Source organism: Solea solea, chromosome 21 (assembly GCF_958295425.1).
Source record: "Solea solea chromosome 21, fSolSol10.1, whole genome shotgun sequence".
Classification (NCBI taxonomy): Eukaryota; Metazoa; Chordata; class Actinopteri; order Pleuronectiformes; family Soleidae; genus Solea; species Solea solea.
In genome coordinates, this window is record NC_081154.1 from 12,104,577 (window position 1) to 12,124,215 (window position 19,639).

The window sequence follows — 19,639 nt, forward strand, 5'->3', positions numbered from 1 at the left end:
AGAAATTCTATTTAGTATAATTTTGGACGGACTAATGTGCCAACATGTCTGTTATAAACATACTGACAGTATAGACACATCTGTACAGTCTTTAAAAAAATTCGAGTTTTGTTCTGTGAAACAGTCACAACGCAAATCTGTATTTGAATAAAGGACGGAGACTTCCGATCTGAAGACCTGTTTGCGACCTGGTCAGAACATGGGCCTTTCTGCAGGGACTTTGCATGTGCTGTGAGAGTCAAGGCTGTTTGGGTGTCCCCCGCTGTTCGCCCCATGTCAGCTGGGATTGGCACAGCGCCCCCTGCGACCCACATGTGGAGGATAAAACGGTAGATGATGGATGGACTTCCGATTGGATCCTATACAGCCACAGGACAAGCATCCTGGAGGTGTGAACAGTCCTATGTAGGGCTGTCCACCCTGAGGACGGATATTAACACCACATCTTAAGGGGGCCATCGTTATAGAAACAGTGGTGGGTGGAGGAGCTGCGTTACGAGTGCCTGAAACCTTTATATCTGAATACACTGGCAATCTTAACACTCAAATGTGGAATCCTGGGAATTAATTACCAGAAAGGGCAAACATGTAAAAGTAGCACTGAAGCATGAGGAAGTTCATCCATTCATCAACAGTTCATCTTCATCATCAGAAGTTGGCCTTGATGTGTTTTTCCCATGGACCCATACCCATACCCATAGACGGAGGGATTGGGTGTAGGGATGTCACCTTAAAAATGATAAGGTGATGTGAATAATTACTGAGGTCAAACAGTTCTACCTCAAAGTAAATGGTCTGGATTTAGCTTTTCTCGTCTTGATGACCACTCAAAGCTGCTTTACACTACAGTTTTTGAATCACACACACATTCATACACTATCTATCACTCATCTTTCAAACCCATTCATACGCTGCCGGCACAGGCAACAGGAGCAACGGGGTGTCTTGAAATCAGGAATAAAAGCCACAACCTTGGCAAATAACTAAATATTATATTAAATTTGTTGTATTTCCATTAAAGACAATGACATTGTGGTAATTACGGCTCAAGGGGATGTGGTTACATTGAAAATAGTATGTGAAGCAACACTTATGATATGCTAATGGATTTTTTGCCATTTCAAACAAGACAAAATGAGAATTGAAAATTTTTTCAAAACAAAAAATAGACAAATAGACAAAAAAGATCCACTGATAATAAAAAATAATCACTCCCAGGCTGACTATCTATGTACTTCTTAGTGTTGCCTTTAATGAGCCTATGCTTGGTGTCCAGACTGAGCACGTTTTTCTTTGCTGTCAGACTCCCTGGCTGCTAAGAAAAGATCTCCTTGGATTGTCGTGTTTGCATACATATTTCATGACACCGCCTCTTGCACTCTTGTCCATTTCCTGCTCCCTGTTTGTCTTGAGGATGCTTCTGTCCTGGCTCTTTTGTGAATGATTTGCTCCAGTGGTTGACACCACACTCGGTGTCGGCCGGCATTGACTCGGCATGCTTTGGTCTTGACCGCGCTTCTGTCCTCGCTGGAAGTCTTTTGTGATTGATTTCATCCATTGGTCGACACACTCGGTGTCAGCCGGTATTTACGCGGCAGCTGGACTCCTTCAGCCAAGCTGCTGCAAGAAGCTCGCGTGCTGCGTGCTCAGACAAATGAAAAGTGAGCTGAGAATATACAGTATTTTTGGACGACGGTAAAACATTCCTTCCGCAAACGGTGTTCTCCCCCGGAGAGACATTATCATCATGATGTGACCAATCTTAAGTCAGAGGCATTTAGTGTCTTTTCAGTATGACTGGACACAGATCTTCCAGATGAGTTGCTCAGGATATTTAAGACCCAGGAGGCTGGTAAGAGAAGGCGGCCAACGTGTGGTCGTGCATGAAGACAGATTGATCAACCAGTTGCTCAGCAGTGGGGATATTTGTTTACAGTAGGTGGAGGGAAATGGCTAGACTTGGCTCCAGTGTCCTGACCCTACATATGTTGCAAACTGGCTTTAATCCCCAAGATTTATTTTTCTTTCATTCCCTTTCATTGTGCATTTCAGAGTGTAAACATTCTGTGTGTTTATTCAAAATAACAACGTAGAAACACAAGAGCTGCCCAACCGTCAACACTGAAAGCAGATTTGAAACCAGTCACTGAGGCCAAACTGATCGAAGAGACCCAACGCGTCAACATCACAATGCAGCAGTGATCTTTTATTATTAATGAGGAGTTATTATTAATGAGGAGCTGAAAATAACACAGTGCACTTTTTTTTTCATTCCAAAGTTCAACTTCCCACTGAATTCTTTATGATACCATGGATTAAAAATCAAGAATTCACTTAATAGATTTTATGTGTTGGTTTAGTAAAGCTTCCCTCAGTTACAGTCATAATTGAAGGATTTAGTAGAGCCCCGGCTAAGATTATTTTATTCCTTTCACATTTTTGGGGATTTTAAACACAAAAACTGATGGAACTTTGGAGAAAAATGCACATCTCTGAAACATGTCTTAAATCGGCCCTCAGCGTGCATTTGTCCTAGAGGCACGCAATGTGGGTGACATAGGTCAGTGTGAGCTAAAGTCTCTTGAAGCCATAATAAATACTAAAGCCATCAGGAAGTGCACTTTGTGTCCTCTAGTTGCATTTCATTTCTCCTATAATAGGTTTGTGTCAACCTTATTTAGTATATTGTATGTATTTTGGTTCTCAACAAATTTAGTCAGCCATACTCTCATCTTACCATATTGCAACACCCCTGTGTAAGACTTTTTGGGAATTCCACACTGACACATTGTACTGCATTGTAGGTGCTAAGGGGAACATCCACCACTTTTTTCCATAAGTATATGAGATGTGAAAGAGCAAATTACGTTTAAGCTCCATATAATCTATATTCCAGCGTGGTGTAGACTATCTGCCAAGTTTTCACCTCCGTCTACCATGAAGTGACAAGCCGCAATATGTGTTTCCAAATCCTCAGACATGTTAACAAGAACAAGACAGGTCACCTTGGTGAGTTCCTAACAAATTGGCCCAAAGGAAGTTCTGCTGCTGAATCTGTCTGAGTTATGTCCCACAGGCGGACCTGTGATTTACTTTTGAGGTAAACCGTTTCATATAAGAGAGGGTTTCAAGTTAAACATGGACTGCATTAGACAGGACTTCTGCTTTAAAGTCCAGTGTGGAACATTTAGGACGGTTTATTGGCAGAAAGTGAACGTACTACAAATAAACACGCTTGTATCAGTGTATAATCACTTCAAAATAAAAATCATATGGTTTTTGTAGCTTTACAAAAAGCCCTATTTACATCCTTCGGACAAGGGCCTTGCTTTAGTGAGTTTCACATTTTGAAGCAAACATCGACTACACAAACTAGGAAAAAACAACATTTATTCTGAAATAAATGAAGGCCACCATAGTTCCCTGATGTGCTTTGGAAAAAGAGGGGTGAGCAGAGTGCTTGGCTCTCTCACCATTAGATGTCACTAATACTTACTCAATGGACCTCTCTGGAATAACTCTCTGGAATTTAAAGGCCCTGATATACTTCCACGCACATGCCGTGCGTGCTGAATTGCGCGTTGCATATTGCTTTGGATATTGCTTCATATATTGAGTTGCATATCGCGGACGCTGGTATATTCTCGTGTCCCCTACACGAGAATATCCTGTAATATCTGGATATCTGTAATACATAAAGTCTGAACGCTGGGAATAGGACACATTCATACCAAAGAAGAAGAGAACGATGCTACAGTTCGCTCGGACACGTCTGGTTTGAGCGGCTCATTAGCTGAAGGACCTGTCGGGCAGGGAAGTCGGGGTGTCGGCCAGTTTGCGAGTCACCGGGTTGAGGATGACTATCCTTTGCGACGTTTTTTCTGCTTGGTGAGCGGGGCTTAATGCTCCACCTACCCGTAGAGGTCGGAAATTCAGTTTGCGCATGCACCCAACTCGCTCTTTGTATACGGTTCCAAAATCTGGGCTGTAATTCACGTCGTGTGCACGGTGCATGTTGGGTCCGCACAAGTGTACCAGGGCCTTAATCATCAAATTAGTGTATGCAGTTTCATCAATCTTTAGTGTCGGTCATATTTGTTACCTTCTGTACCATCAGTATGTTAAAGACACTGGTTGCCACAATAGTCAGTATGATGGAGATGTCCTTGTTATCCTGTCAGTCTATGAAGACTTAAAGTTTTCTTCTCTTTTTTTCTCTTTTTTTGGTGTGTTTTGAATTTTCACCAGACATCTCCTTCCATGATGCTGATCTGCTCCAGGAGCTCTCTGTCTCTGACCTTTTCTTGCCAAGACACCATGCAAGGCAGCGAGCACAGGCTTTGCAGCTGGAAGGTGGTGTTGGGGTGGAAACAGTGTGTGTCACACACGAGGACGTAACTACACTGGTTTCGCAGACAACATGCACCTCCTGCTGAGCCAGAAGGGATTTTTGCTGCAAGGGCCATCTATTTCCCACAGAGTAATTATGTCCTGACATGAGGCTAGTGTGACGGTAAATGAGTTCAGTATACAAGGTGGGGGTAGAGAGATATAGACAGTAAACGAGGGAGAGAGAGAGAGAGAGAAAAGCACGATTTACCAGCAGAGGGAGTTCACTGTTAAATATGAACCAAATAAAAGAAAAGAAATGTCCGGCAATAACTGTTAACAACCGTCACCACTGTGACTGTTTTCACACTATTAACTAATTAGACTTAATAGAAGTACACACCCTTTCCAGTTATCTCAGATTCCTATTACCATTATGTCACTTACACGTTTCTCTGTTATCTTATTGCAACCCTTTGGGTGTTGACATAAGCTCCCCCAACTGGCTGAGATGTTTACTGTGGAAAGGACCCGGCACTTTTCACCTTTCCTCTGTAATCCATATGAACCTCGTCATGTGTTGAGTTTTGGGGTTAAGGGTCTCCCACTGTCCAAAATCATGCAGATTGATGGGTTAAAGGTGAAATGTGTCTTAAATAGGCCATTATGGTGTTAAATCTTATTTAATAGTGTAATATTGATTAAAAAAAATGTCGGCCTGTTATAAATCTGGCTTTTATTGTGTTATTCTCATAGCTAAAGGGTTTTTGTATCACTATTCCGTATCCAAACCAAAAGATGAGAATAGTGTCCACCCAGTTTCACACACGGGTGCTCGTTACGACAAAACAGCGGATGTATTTATGTCACTGAGCAAACAGAAACTGCTAGGGTCACAAATGTTATTTGCTGCCTCTTTAATTGGATGCTCTAAAGTGGAATCCCCACCCCCCTCCACGACCTTAACAGGATAAGTACAAGAGACTGAACAAATGATTGAGGAGCTTAATTGATTTTGTGATCAACAGAATATGAAGGCCTGCGTCTCACCAGCAGAACCAAATAGATGCTTTTACCATGAAGACAAATAGAAGATGACAATGTAGCAAATCCTGCTGTTTTTTTTCCCCCACCTTAGTTGGTTTCTCAAAACCAGAAATTTGACACCATCACCTTGGGCCTTTGGAATTTCATATTGACGTCATTATACAGAATAATGATAATTGATTAAAAATGCTAGTCGGTAATGACACTGATTAGTCACAGGCCTACAGAAGATAAAAGAAGAAGATGAGATAGAGAGAGGCAATTGAGTTCATTGTTTTTGTCTTCAAGGTCATTACTGAAAGAGAGACGGCTTGATGGTTCTTGCAGTGTATCATTCATCATTCTATTCCCAATCACCATTCTCTTTGAATTAGCATCATTTACCTTCCCTGATTGGGGATAAATTGAGTTCGTGAAATGCCTGTCAATCACCTCTTATTAAAGGAACAATGGCCACAGAGCAAGTTTCCTCCCATGTGCTGATGTCAGAATCAACTTTTTGGCTCAGGTCTCCGGGCTCAGTTTGGGCTCTGATTAAAACCATCTACTATAGCTGGATATACTGTAAATATCTGTGGATACATGCACGTGACGCAGGGAAAAAAACAATCTTTTCAAGAACATACAACCAGCAAAATAGTGTTGTCTATGTTGTCATTGTTCTGCTTTAAACTCATCACTCGCATCCCAGACGACACGTTTGTGCACTTTGCATCACAGTAGGTACACAACGCTTTGTGCTATTGGAAAACTAACAATGGTTTCTGAAAGCTGAGAAGTTGCACGTGAAAGCCAACATGTGATTATTACGGTAATTTCACTCACACTGTTGCAGGAAGCCAGCAAATCAGCGTCTTTGTCACCAGAGAGGAGAGAGTTGGAAAAAGGCCTGTACATAGTTTCCATTTTTTGGCCTGTTTTTGGACATCGAGACAGAAACTCCAACAAATGTTTTTTTCTTCATTTAAAATAGTTAATATACTATATTACTATGCAGTAAATTATACATAAACTTCTTCTGGATAAATGGGTAAAAGCACTTACTCATCTGACATTTTGAGGCTTAATTCCAAATTCTCTTATTTCAAGCCAATGTCATACTAGTAAGTAAAATGTGTCCATACATGTCAAACAATGCTGAAATAATCTCATGTGTGCATGTCAGAGTTTCTCCACTTTCAAATTTGGAGTGTTGTGAAAGTGACTTAGGAGTGTGTGCTTCACTTGTGCCAACCATCAGACCATCAGAGGTGACCATGAGTAGGCGTGCACTGACACACATGTATAACCTGGACCCCATCTCAGTGAGGACCTGCACACATGGGTGGTGGTGGTGGTGCGGGGGTTGCATGGCCTCATCAAGCCCGCAGATGAAAAGAACAGCATGGCATTTGTGCTGGAAAAGTGAAGACTATTATGAATACATTATTTCATGGCTGCCCGTCAGGAAGTGAGTTGCGGTTGGTTTGCGAGAAAGCGGGCTCTGGGGTTTAATAAAGCCGAACAGTTGTTGATTTGTTTTGGTGGAAAAGAGAAGGGCTGTGCTTTTAAAAAAAACGGGGTAGTAAGAAAGAAAGGACGTCTTGAGATGTGCACAGACCTGAGGAAGTTCCTCTGTTCCCTGGGACCGGCAGCTCACAGCCTGTGGAAAATGCATCAGTTCACAGACGTTGATAAAACCAGGGAGTGATTCACTGTGAAATGCCATCGGGAAATGCACAGTGCTCCACAAAGCACAGACGTATGAGAGTTAAGTCAGAGAATAGGGGGGACGTTGAAGCTAAAACGGGCTAAAATATCATTTAAAAATGTATGAAACATTGTCATGCTGATGAAACAACAGCCACAAGCAGGTTTTGGAACTTGGAAGTTGACTCTCTCCTATGGAGTTGTTTAGTTTGTGCTTGGTGTCAGAGAGTATAACCAGCAAGAAACAAAAATGGTGAAAAGTAGAACAGGGACATTTTTTATTAGACCAATAACGAGTCTTAGGGTTCATCACACCTGCCCTTCTTAATGGAACCCTAGGTCATTTGCTCGGAAAGCCTGGTTCATTTGGGGAGGTGTAAATGTGCAACTGAACTCTGATGCAAAGAAGAAGACTCTGCTCCGCCGAAAAATAGCCGGGAGAAACGGCTCGTGGTTGTAAGAACGAGGTAAAAGCATTGAAAGAAATATGTCACAACTGTGATCTTTTCAATCAACCGTGAGCTCTGATGTGGAGGAAACAGTAGTTGTCCTGCATTCACCAATAGATGAGTGAGTTTTCTTGTCTTCTTTTCTTGAAGCAGCGCCGCCTCAGGCAAGGAGGGGAGTGCGTTATTCACTAAAGTGCGAAAGTGTGAAAACAAACTCGGACCGGCTGATTGTTGCAACCCCCAAGTGAACCGAGTCCCCAATCGTACCGAGTCTAGCGGACTGTTAGGTGTTAAAACTACCTCAATTTGTTCACACTGATTGTTGAGTCAAGGTCATAGTCCTGGATTCTAAAGGTCTCAGTATTGCCTGCCTTTACTAAAAATGCAGCTTTAGAGTTTGCAAACAAAAATGGAACTGGCAGCATTTTTAAAAACTTGCGTATTGTGGATGGTAGATGTATTTACAGCAGAAATTGTAGTAGTAGTAGTATGGAGATAGTTTAAAAGAGAGTTGGACCATTAAAACAATGTCAACGTGGGCAACGTGTATTGGAGATGGGAGCGAGAGAGAGAGAGAGAGAGCAGACAGCCTCCATCCCAAAGTGTATTTCACTCCTGAGGATGAGACTCAGCAATCGTCTTAAGTTTTAATGCTCTTTGTGCTTCAGCCAGCCAACCGCAGCAATACAGCATCGCAATGTGTAAACAACTAATCTATGGCTGAACATGCAGAACAAATAAAATGTTTTCATGTCTTAAGACACTGCTTTACACAGCCATTGCTCTGTGTCATATTTCAGTGGCTTGAACGCAAACACACACTCATTCCCATGTACATGGACATACAATCCTCCCATCTAGTATTGACTTAGTGGGGCTATATAAATGGCACAAGGTCTCCCAGTGTACACTTGAACATAAAGGGAACTGATCATGGCCAGAACTCTGCTTTATTAAGACCTCTGTTTATACTCGCCTTTATTGAACATATAAATAAGACTTCACATTCTGGTCCCCACTTTTACCGCTCCCTTAATGCTCCTGGTAGCCCTTAAAACAAAAAGCCCACACTTACACACAGCACAGCGCGGTGCGGTGCTACCGCACTCCAACATTTACTAAATGTCTCTCCCAAGCATGTGGAAAAGAAATGAGCCTGCAGACTATTTCCACTAATATAATGCCATTTATAAGTGGGAATTAAACCCCAGAGCACACCACATTAACAACATGGCGATTCACTTGTGCACTTTGAAGTCGGGGGGAACCAAGTGCTGTGAACCTCATCTTCCAAGTTGACGCGGAGCACGACGCAAAACAGGCGACAGTCTTTCCAGCCGTGTATGTGTAATAGTTCAACGTTCAACAAACAAAAAGTGAATTCTCAATAGTGTTTTTTAAGGAAACATCAGTTATTTACATGAGTACGTTTGTGCAACATTTATATCTACATCTGCTGTGACATGAGTGCGCAAAATGTGTTCATTTCACTACAGAAAAACAGGGAAAAACATATATACTGTATATTGATATTGGTTATTGGCCCAAGCACTCCCAATATTTGTATTAGTTTAGTTGACAGGGACCATGTACAGAACTAGGTGTATATCAGAGTTAGCTAAATAGCTAGTTTGCATCTGGGAGCCGCTAATTTGCATATCGCCATATTGGATATTGGCAAAAAATTCAATATCGTTCATCTCTAATCTAGTCACAACGTGAGTAGGCCTTGAGTGAGATCATTGTTTCTCTGTTAAAGCTGCAGTGCATACGTAACCTTTGGTGTTGTTGGGCTCTGTCAAGGAATACTGACACTACAGCATACTATAGGATTGACTGAGGGAGCATTTGTGTATACAGCAGCAGCTCAGAGGCAGACAGAGCCAAGAAGGACTCAAACTACTGACCGACTGGGTTGTTTGAGCAGTAGAATTCACTCGTGGACGCTTCTATGTGTTTTCAGCTAAATGCACATGTGTCGACATAAAATGAATCAATTGTCGGGCGACACGAGATGTAAACACTGCTAACCAGAAAAATGCAGAGTGAGTCGTGTGGACTGATCGGCTTAATTCTACTGGAAACGTAATTAGAAAATGCAGTAAGGTGTGGGGAGAACATCATTTTTGTAATAAAGGGTTGGATCATTTCATAAATGGGCTAACCTCGGTCTGGACCTCTAGCTGTGTCTAAGCTTCTCTGTTCTCCCTCCTCATCGTCTGTGTTTATCCGTGTTTACTCTGCTCAGAGGTTGTCATGCATTCCCTTTCTCAGCATGCCCACCTCCCCCGGACGGTGTGATTCTCGAAAGACTAATGAGGACAGGATGGGTCTCTCGCTGCTGTGTATGCGATGCCTGTCCCTTCCTCGCTCGAACCTGCTTCTCATCAGCATGCTGGAGCTGGATGAGGACTGCTGAGCTGGTCACCTCTGGCACTCCGCTATCAGCTGGAGCGGCTCAGTGATGAACTCCAGAGTGATGGTTCCTTCAGAGGATAACCAGAACGAAGCTCAGCTGGGGAGTGCTGTGCCTGACCCGGGTTATTAAGGCTTGGATTATAAGCAGACTCAGCAATTTAGATGGGCGAGTCATGTGAGCGGCAGAAGGGATGTGAACTTCACTGACGAGTGTTTGTCCCCGCGAGTGTGTTTTGAATGTGATTCAGAATCAGGCAGCAACAAAAGTTTGAATTTCAAATCGCGCCCACAAATTATATTGAAACCACACGCACACATAACTTCACACAAGTCACTGACATCATCCTCCAACTAAATCTGTTTCCCTGCTGTTTGCCGGAGCATCAGTGGGAGAAAACACACAAACAAAAAAAAAGAGAGAAAACATTTGATTTAGGATGTTTGCACTGAAACAAATGGAGCTTACAACCCCTGCTGCTTTAGTGAGAGACGCAAGCTCTGAAATAGCTCCCCCGCTATGAAGAAGTGATTACTGCATAAACCCTGTTAGCAATGTTCTCCTGTGGCTCACAATTTCTTTCTGCCTCTCTGTGTGCTCATGATATACTTTTTTTTTTTTTAAGAGACATTTCAGCTACTGTCTCATTTATGAGTGTTATAGGGTTTTTGAGGATGGTGGCTGGTTGTTTTTTTCCATCGGTTCAACCCCAGACAGCAGTCTCGGGGCCATCAGTATTGGATTTGGGGATGAATATATTTTTAAATGACTAGCAACTCACCAGAGCGTCAAGAATTGCAGCCATTCGAAGGCTCAGTTAACACCCTGTCAGAACAGAGAGAGAGAGGAGATAAAAGCATGCTGGGAACCTTGCCCCAAATCTATGTCTAATCCCTGCACTGTATCCTGGACACTAGCCTTGTGGAAGGAGTTATCACAGCAGCAGCAGCAGCAGCAGTCGAGCCCCTCTTTGCTCACAACTCTCTCCACTCCTGACAACTGCTGAGATTTATGCAGTTTGAGTGGCAGAGGGCTGGTTACAGTTTGGCTACAGACTGAACACCTTTCATTGCTTGATATCTGTGAGCACTAATGTATCCCTGCCTTTATGGCTGAGAGGACACACTCCATTCTCTTGGCGGCCTATAGGAAGGAGGTGAACACATGTTCAGGAAGGGTGTGGATGTGTCGGAGGCGGCGTTTTGTCAGCGCAAATAATTCAGAGTCAGTGATGAACAACAGAAACACTCGGGGAGCATTATTTGTGTGTTGTGACAGAAAATCCATCAAATGCAGACGGTTGAGGCGACGCGCCACATTAAAGGCAGCTGCACTGTCAGGTTGTGTTTTGATGTCGCTAATGAACACCAGACTCAGGCCTTTAATACGGGGGAAGAATTCATTATCAGTGCCACTGGTATGGAATCCTTTTTGAAAAAGTTCCCATTCGTTGATGGACATGGTCAGATTTCACTGATGATGAGAGAATTTTATCTAGAGGGACACTTTGACACTTTTCCCTATAGTCTGACATGGTTATTTATTTTTTTTTCTTTTACAGGGAAAAATCTGAGTACGACTGATCTACACACACCGACAGCAAAGCAGAAACACTATGGGACCACAGTACCTCTCCTGCTCGATGGACAAGACTGGAAACCACTCAGCCAACTTAAGCCTCAGGTGAAGACTGCGGGATATAGTTTTCATCATCAGTGGCGGTCGTGAGCACATCTACAGTTCACGACTGTACACGCCAACCGTGCATGCTCCGTGTCGTATATTATTTTCTAGTCCACTCGGTGGTGCGCCCTTGCTTTCGTCAAAAGAGACAGTGAAGAAGACAGTAACCATGGTAACTTGCTTGAGGATTATATGAGGAGCTTTGCCTGTCCTCACACTCATCTACATACATTGAGTCCAGTTGCCAACAACTACTGAAGGTGACTCGATGTGACTGAGAGCCTTCAGACATCCAGACATCTTGATATTACAGAGCATCATGGAACTTCATATTCATATACAGAATGTCTAAATGAGGTCAAAGCCTGTAGCTCGCCTAGTTATACAGATGCCAGCTGAACTGAGGCCCATGACACACTGGGGCTGAAACACCTTGAATCGCTGCAATAAGCCAAAATGGCGTGCAAGTCCTTCCACACCAGAAGCATTATTTACCCTCAGCAGAGATTTACAAATGTGTAAATTAAATATAAATTTGAAAAATACACACAAATCACAACATAGATGTCTTTCATACAGTAGATGGGAGGGATTGAGGTGGAGGATAGGAGGAGGGGCAAGGGGTTGGATATCAGAATCCAACCATTTACTGTATATCATTTACAACACATGCCCTAATCACAGAGACTGTAATAGATTTAAGTGATTTCTTCGGTCAAATTCATTCGAAGCCAGCATTAGAAATCCACCAGATGACGAGATTAGATCTTATCTTAATTTATCAGACTGTGTGTGATCGCGAGCCAGAGCTTCGTTGTAGCACACCGTGTTGATTGATTAACGCGAGCACCGAATGACAGTGGACAGCACTTTGAGGAGCTTCCGCATCCAGCGTGTCTGAGGGATGAGTCTTATGCAGCAGCCAGGATTCTCTTCTAACCTTGGTTCTTTGATCCGTATCTTATTCTGCAATCTTGCCCCCTTTTATTTTAATACTGTCTTGTATAATGAAGGAAAACCCTTTCAAATATAATGCTGTACAGCAGCACCATTAATGTCAAGATGTCCACTGCTACATAAGAAACACCAACATCTTGTCTTGCACCATCATCAGGTCTAAACTTTGCACGCATGTCTTCAGATTATGTTTCGTAATCCAGCAGGCAAGATGCCAAGGACATTGTAAAGACGCATTTATGTTTCCAACCACTTTGGTTTCAAGGACCCTGTGGCAAAATAAAATGTTTTGGCCCCACTATTGGAAAGGTTCTAAGAAAAGGATCCTTGACTTTTTACAAACCTGTTGCATAAACATTTAAAGGCGGTTAAAATCTCAACCAATCTAAATGCAAGCTTAAACTTCAAGTTTTACTTAAATTCATCTTAAATTTAGCATAGCTAAACCACTTGTGTTAGTGTAACCAGATTTTGGTAGTTACAGTTTAAACTGAATGCAAATTAGTAAAAAAAAAAACATATCTTAGTGTCAATGTGACGAATCCTGCTCATGTGTCAGGACTGACAGGAGTGTCAGCTCAGTTTAAGTGCACAGGGACAGTTTACTTCAGCATGTTTCCGGCACAGACAGCTGTACAGACATCACACGACTCGCTAGAATATGAATGAAATGTTTGAAATCAGGGATGCTTGGCTCTGTTTGCTGTTATAATCCCATGCTTGATGATAATATACATGGCTGCCAGGAAGACTTAAAAACACAGCTTGAGTTTTCAGCTCGCATTATTGACTTGGTTCGTTTGTGGATTCATTTTTGCTCTGACTTAACCGAAAAAGCCACAGAGGCACAAAGTTTGTTTGGGCTCTCATTACTTGGAACACAAAACCTTAAATCAGCCAATAGAATATCTCCAACCGAGATGGAATGAAGTGATAATGCGAACATATTGCTGCTTTAATTGCAATTCCAAACATGCAGTGTTTATAAGCTATGTATATTTACCCTGAAGTTACAAATGGCAGATGTCATGGACTTCAGTGAGGGAGGTCGAAGCATGCATAAAGACAGCTGTGTGAACAGAAGACGGCAGGAAGTTTTAGTCCCACTCGGTCTGTGAAATGATACTGCCTTAAACCTTAAGCGTTCTGCTTCCATATCCTCTTTTAATCCACCGAACATTCTTCTCCACATGGGGTGATGGCTGATTTAACCGAGAGCAGCACTCTTTTCCACAGTTGACCCAAGCTGAACTATGCACAAGAAACTATGTGTGTGTGTGTGTGTGTGTGTGGTAGCCCAGTGGCACGGAGGGTGTGAGAGAGAGGATTAATTACCACTTTATCCTCCACATGTGCCAATCTCAGCTGACATAGGCGATAGGCGTGGTACACCCCGGACAGGTCGTCAGTGCATCACAGGGACACATAGAGACAAACAACCATCCACTCTCTACGGTCAATTTAGAGTGTCCAATTGACCTAATCCCCATATTGCATGTTTTTGGACTGTAGGAGGAAACCGGAGAACCCGGTGAAAACCCACGCACACACACGGAGAACATGCAAGCTCCATGCAGAAAGGCCCTTGTTCCAAACGGGTCGCAAACCCGGGTCTTCTTTCTGCAAAGGCAAGAGCACTAAGTCCATCGTTACCATGGAACCAAAATCTGGGAGCTACTGAGATGAGAGAAGTTACTGCAGCTTCATTTAATGAACATATTCAACAAAAAAACTAATCATAAACACAAAGACAATAGATTACCAGCACCACTTTTCTCTCACAGGAGTTTTGCTGCTTGCTGCGTTTGTAGGTTAAAAAAAAAGAAAACTCTTCCCGTGTTTGTGGACATCTTCTCCTTCATCAACTCATTTTGGAGCTTTGTCCAGAAGATGGAGGTTAAAAACCTTCAGACCAGTTTCACCTTCTTCTCTGGTAAGAATGTCCAAAGGCGAGTTTAAAAAAAAAAAAAAAAAAAAAAGAAGAAAGATTTTATCTCAATGCCACACGGATGTTCCCGGAAAAACAAGCGAGCTGCAACTGGTGTGCATCACGACATGAGCATGCTGCTCTGGTTTGTGCATGTGTCTGACGCACGCCTCCATCCAAAATAATGTATTTGTGTGCACAACAGGCGCCCTACGAGTGCAACACACAGGAGCACGGAGAGGTTATGTGTTGACATGTAGATTAGAGTGTTTGTGTGCGCGTGACAGGAGTAATGTACGACTCTGTGCCACTTCATTTGAATCCTAACAGAGACACATGGTTTCTCTCAGTGCTGTAACGCGGGTGCAGAGAATCGTGGCTTTTCAGCTGGATTAATGTCAAATGGAAGAGAAACATCAGCTAATCCTCTCTGTTCTTGCTCTTAGATGCAAAGTAACTTCATAGGGATTTGCTCTCATCAATTGAAAACAGTAGTGTTATGTGCTTTCTCACAGTCCTGGGTGGCTTAGGCAAAGTTTCATCCGGACTTGAATCAAGACTTTTGAAAGCTGATTTGCTATCTGATAATTTACTGCCACACGTAGTCGTAATTTAATTATCTTTGCTAAATATGAATACATTTTGCAAGAGTTGAAAGGCAACCAGAGCATCTTTCCTCAATCAAAATGCTGCCTGCCTGACTCCAGAAGTCATTTTTCTCATCTCCTCTCCTGTCTGTTCTCTCTTCAGAGTCACCCTGCATCACTGAAGCTCCTGATTGAAGCGGAAGGTGAGCAGCTGCTCTTGGCTCTGGAGAAAAACAAGTAAGTGCCGCTCCATTCATACTTGGCCTTAGCTCAGACCTGATTGCTTTGTGGAGCAGAACTGGGGGACATACACGACACTGCCCAGAGACTGAGGCCAAGCTGTGTGTAACATATAGCAGCCATGAAAGAAGGAGAAGTCCTTCTGCTGCACAGTTATAGTACTAGCATGACAGTGTTCTCTGTGCTTTGGTCTTTTTTGTTTGGTGAGACAAAGACTTGAAAGCCAGAAATTCCTGAATACATCAGCCAGACTCTGATGAAAAGTGACGTCTTCCTCCTTCTTCTCCCTCTATCTTTTCATTTGATCTGTTGGTGTTACACAGGGGAGACGGAGGCTTTGTGCGAACACGGCACACACACTCGACTCTCTGTAGTAAGATACTATCAAAACAGTGCCAGTCAGGTACTGTCAGGGAGGGGGAACGTCGCTTTGAAAGAAATCAAATTATCGGAATAGGTACACTTTGACAGAGTGTGCAGCTCTGGATCTGTTCAGCGGGAATATTTGTCATCTTTGCATTTTCACACAGGAAAAAAGGGCCGACTGAATGTGGCCTCGGTCTCAGGCAGCCACCAAATCGAGTGTATCGCTGAGAAGAATGGGACTTGATTGATGGGGCAATATGTTTTCCATCCAGCTCTGTTGCCACACATGAGCAACCAGGAACAAGCAGAGCTTTCAGTGCGATGGAGAGAAAAAAGGACAAGGAAGCAGAGCGATAGAGGGAACGAGAGAGAGGGAGAGAGAGAGAGAGAGAGAGAGGGAGAGGATAGGTTTTTATGCCACAGTCAGCCCTGAATCTCCTCTTGTTTTTCTGGGATGCCTAATATATGTAAATTCCACCTGCAGACTGTGGGACAAAGCTTTCAACACCAGCGACCACAATTTTATGGCTTACCTACTTAGAAAATATTTTGATGGGAAATCACACTCATTCTCACCGTTGAATAACATCCCTGCTCTGCACAGGTGAGGGATTTTTTGTCAAGCTGACGTGCAGGTTGTCAAATTCTCACCAGTCACGTTCTCGTTTCATTTCAAAAATGGAGATCTGGGACGGAAACCTTCAGTTGCAGTGGAAAAAACAACTCACAACCCCCCGACCCTCAATCAGCACGGCTGTCATTGTTGTCCAACAGTACTAAATGTGAAGTCCACGGCTGAGCTTAAATCCTGAGCCAAGAGGAACAAACAGAGGCAGTCGAGGTGCAGTGGAGATTCTTCTAATGATGGAAGCACTTTTGTCAAAACAAACGTCTGTGCACTCCAAATACCAATCTGTCAGAATCTACTCAGAGCACCGTATGCAAGTCTGTACGACAACAATTCAATTCTATTCTATTTGTGTAGTGCCACATCACAACATACATTATCTCAAGGTACTGTACATAGTAATGCAAACACCTTCACAGTATTATAGAGAGCAGAGAAACCCAACAATTCACACAATGAGCAAGCGCTACGCATCAGTGGAGAAAGATGCCTCGACCGGTTGTGGTGAAAGGAAAATGGGGAAGCAGATATATAACAGTTGTGTCAAGTTATCAATGTCCAATGATTCGGACACCAATAAGTAATTAAACTACTTCATGAAATGTAAACACAGTTATGAACCTGCTGTGCCGACACGTCGTGAAGGTTCTTGTCTGAGTTTGGCCCGTAATGGGCTGCAGCAGTTGTTCAAACCCAGCCAGCATCAGTAGGGAGCAGGACAAAAATAAGGTCCAGAATAAAATGATTTTGAACTTAACCACCGGATGCATTTGTGTTTTCCTGGCCGTTCGTCAATAAATATCGCTGGCAGCAAAGTGCGAGCGAGGTGTGCACATGCTGCACATCTGCATGTGACTATTTCTCTGGAACTGCGAGGTGAACATGCTCTCAGTGTGTCTAAACTCACATCACCCCCGCAGTTAAAGCAGAGGGGAGCAGAGGGAGGCTGGGCTGCATGAAAAGTTTACTGCAAACAGCTTGAAACCAGACACCGTTTTTGCAGAGATCACAGCAGCTGCCCATCAACATGTTGACATTTTGGCCTTTTTTTGTTATTTAACCAGAGATTAAGAGCCTGTTTGTCAAGGGACACGGATAAAACATCATGTTGCGGACATAAAACTGTTGGTATATTCAGTTTTAGAATTTGCTGATCTTGAAAGATGAGGACATTTGGAACAGAACACAATATACAGTATATTTACCAGTACTTTACTGCAAAACCACACTCATCTTAGACCTCAGCACCTCAACGTTTAGTGCCAAATGAATGCTAGATATCAAGTCGAGGCGAGAGGTCCCCTGTGTCATTGACTACATAATGTGTGAATTACCCACACTAAGGAGGTCATGTTTTGGGCACAATAACTCACATAGTAAAGGATGTACTTCAATGAATTGTTTTGAGAACGCAGGTCATAGAGCAAGGAGCTGATAAAATCTTGTGATTGTTTTTAGAAATAAGCCTTTAAAGACTCTGCAATACAACTAAAGATTTTTAACAGCGGTAAATTATCAGCAGATGTAGTAACACCCTGAATAACGGTGGTAAAGCCACGTGGTAAATTAAAGTGACAGACACAGCAGGACACTGAGATATGCTTCCATTTGCCTGATGGCTGGTGCAACACGGGCTGTAGATGCAGCCAATTACGATGTCACACATACAAGACAAGTGTATTCATTTGTTATCGTTCCTCCTCATCTGGAGCAGTGGGGACATTGGCTGAGCTTTGACCGCTCCTAGCCAAGCTTTTTTTCCCATGTCTTGCTGCTTTGTGGCTTTGAATGAAACTCCTCCAGGCATATCCAGATGAGTCCCAAGCTGAGGAAGCAGCATGCTCTCCATCCATGTTTCTTTTTCTAATGGAGTGCAGGATCAGTGAAAGGAGGCCTGGGGCTTGTCAGCAGGGCGGATAATGTTCTCGGTTGCCTGCACTTGGGGGAGAAATCCCTGCTCATCATGATGTTTAGCCTTAAGGATAAAGGGCCTGAGGGGTTGGCTATCCATCTTTTTGAGTCTTTTGCGCTACAGGGTAATCAAGCAGATGTGCATGTACGCGCTTTAACCTGACCTTTTCCCCGGACAAAGGTTAGGCAGAGGATATGTTTCCTCGCTGCAAATGTCTGCTATCTCTCTGGCGTTTGGAAGAACAATAAAATTGAACCTGGACAGTATCCAGTTTGATTGTTTGGTTATGGGGATGTTATTTCACTCCATATCGTAAACTGGACTTGGTGAACCTGTGACCTTGTGCGTCCCTCAGTGAAGATGCTCTTGTCTGTCACTGGAAGCATCGACAGGAAAAGGGCTCTCCTGGGAGAGGAAGGCAAGGCATAAATAACCATCTCTCTCTTTAAAGAAAATAAAGAGGCGTCCCTATGATCTACTCTGTGGGGTTATTGTCTTTGGCTGCTGAGCCACACGCAGATTATTTAAAGGACATCAACCCCAAAGACATTCATGTGTGTCAAATCCTTCCTCTTGTCATTAAGCTAGGAGCGAAACAAGAGGTGTTTCAAATCCTCCCCGTAGTCACTATTTCAGAAATAAAACAGGATAGAAAGTCTTTTTCTCATTTGAGATTCAGGGCTTACTCATGGTGAAAGCTTTAAATGTATTTATTACAGGTTTGAATGTCTGTAGTAACTACTTCATTATATTTGCCTTGCGGTTATTCAGTTCACCTCCTCCCACTGCTGCAGATCTCCTCGGTTTTGGTGTCAGACCATTTCATAACGTTTAGGTTCGTCGTACTGACTACCAGCGCACAAGAGTGTGTTCAGATGTTTTAATTTAGTCTTAGTTTACCTCACCTCATAATTACAATCATGAGTCATGGGCAGACACATACTTTACAGTATAGTGAAAAACAGAAACAGCCCAGTTCACTTAATCACTAGCCGCCACCAGCATGCAGCAGATAAACTAAAAGACATGAAGACACACAAACCCTGGATACTGCCTTGTTTATATCATTTACTTTGCTGCAGACAAACACACTCATAAGCTTCCTTCCACACACACACACTTGTGCAGCTTCTCGACTTTATTAATATGGACAGTCAGAAATAACCGGTCAAATCTCCTAACCTTAACATAACCACACTTCACATCATACTCCATATTATATGTTGTGCCTTTGTAAATGAGGTTCTCCCTCATTAGGACAAATCTTTGGTCCCCATGGCGACTACTGGTCCTGACAAGGAAAAAAAAATATGCCCACACAAACACACATGCTCTCAGATTCATTCAGACCCACTAAAGCTTATTTCTCAGTGATGGCTGCACTGTGGTTAATGCCAGCCTTATACCTT

At 42.9% G+C, this 19,639-nt stretch overlaps 1 protein-coding gene across 1 annotated transcript in view; it reads left to right on the top strand.

The window, feature by feature from the left end:
- Window positions 1-19,639, top strand: part of LOC131448061 (disintegrin and metalloproteinase domain-containing protein 12-like) — a 77,266-nt gene that overhangs the window by 2,093 nt on the left and 55,534 nt on the right. The window contains exons 2-3 of the mRNA XM_058620136.1: window positions 11,492-11,613; window positions 15,248-15,321. Coding sequence (XP_058476119.1) covers window positions 11,492-11,613; window positions 15,248-15,321 — 196 coding nt within the window. The remainder of the gene's footprint in view (window positions 1-11,491; window positions 11,614-15,247; window positions 15,322-19,639) is intronic.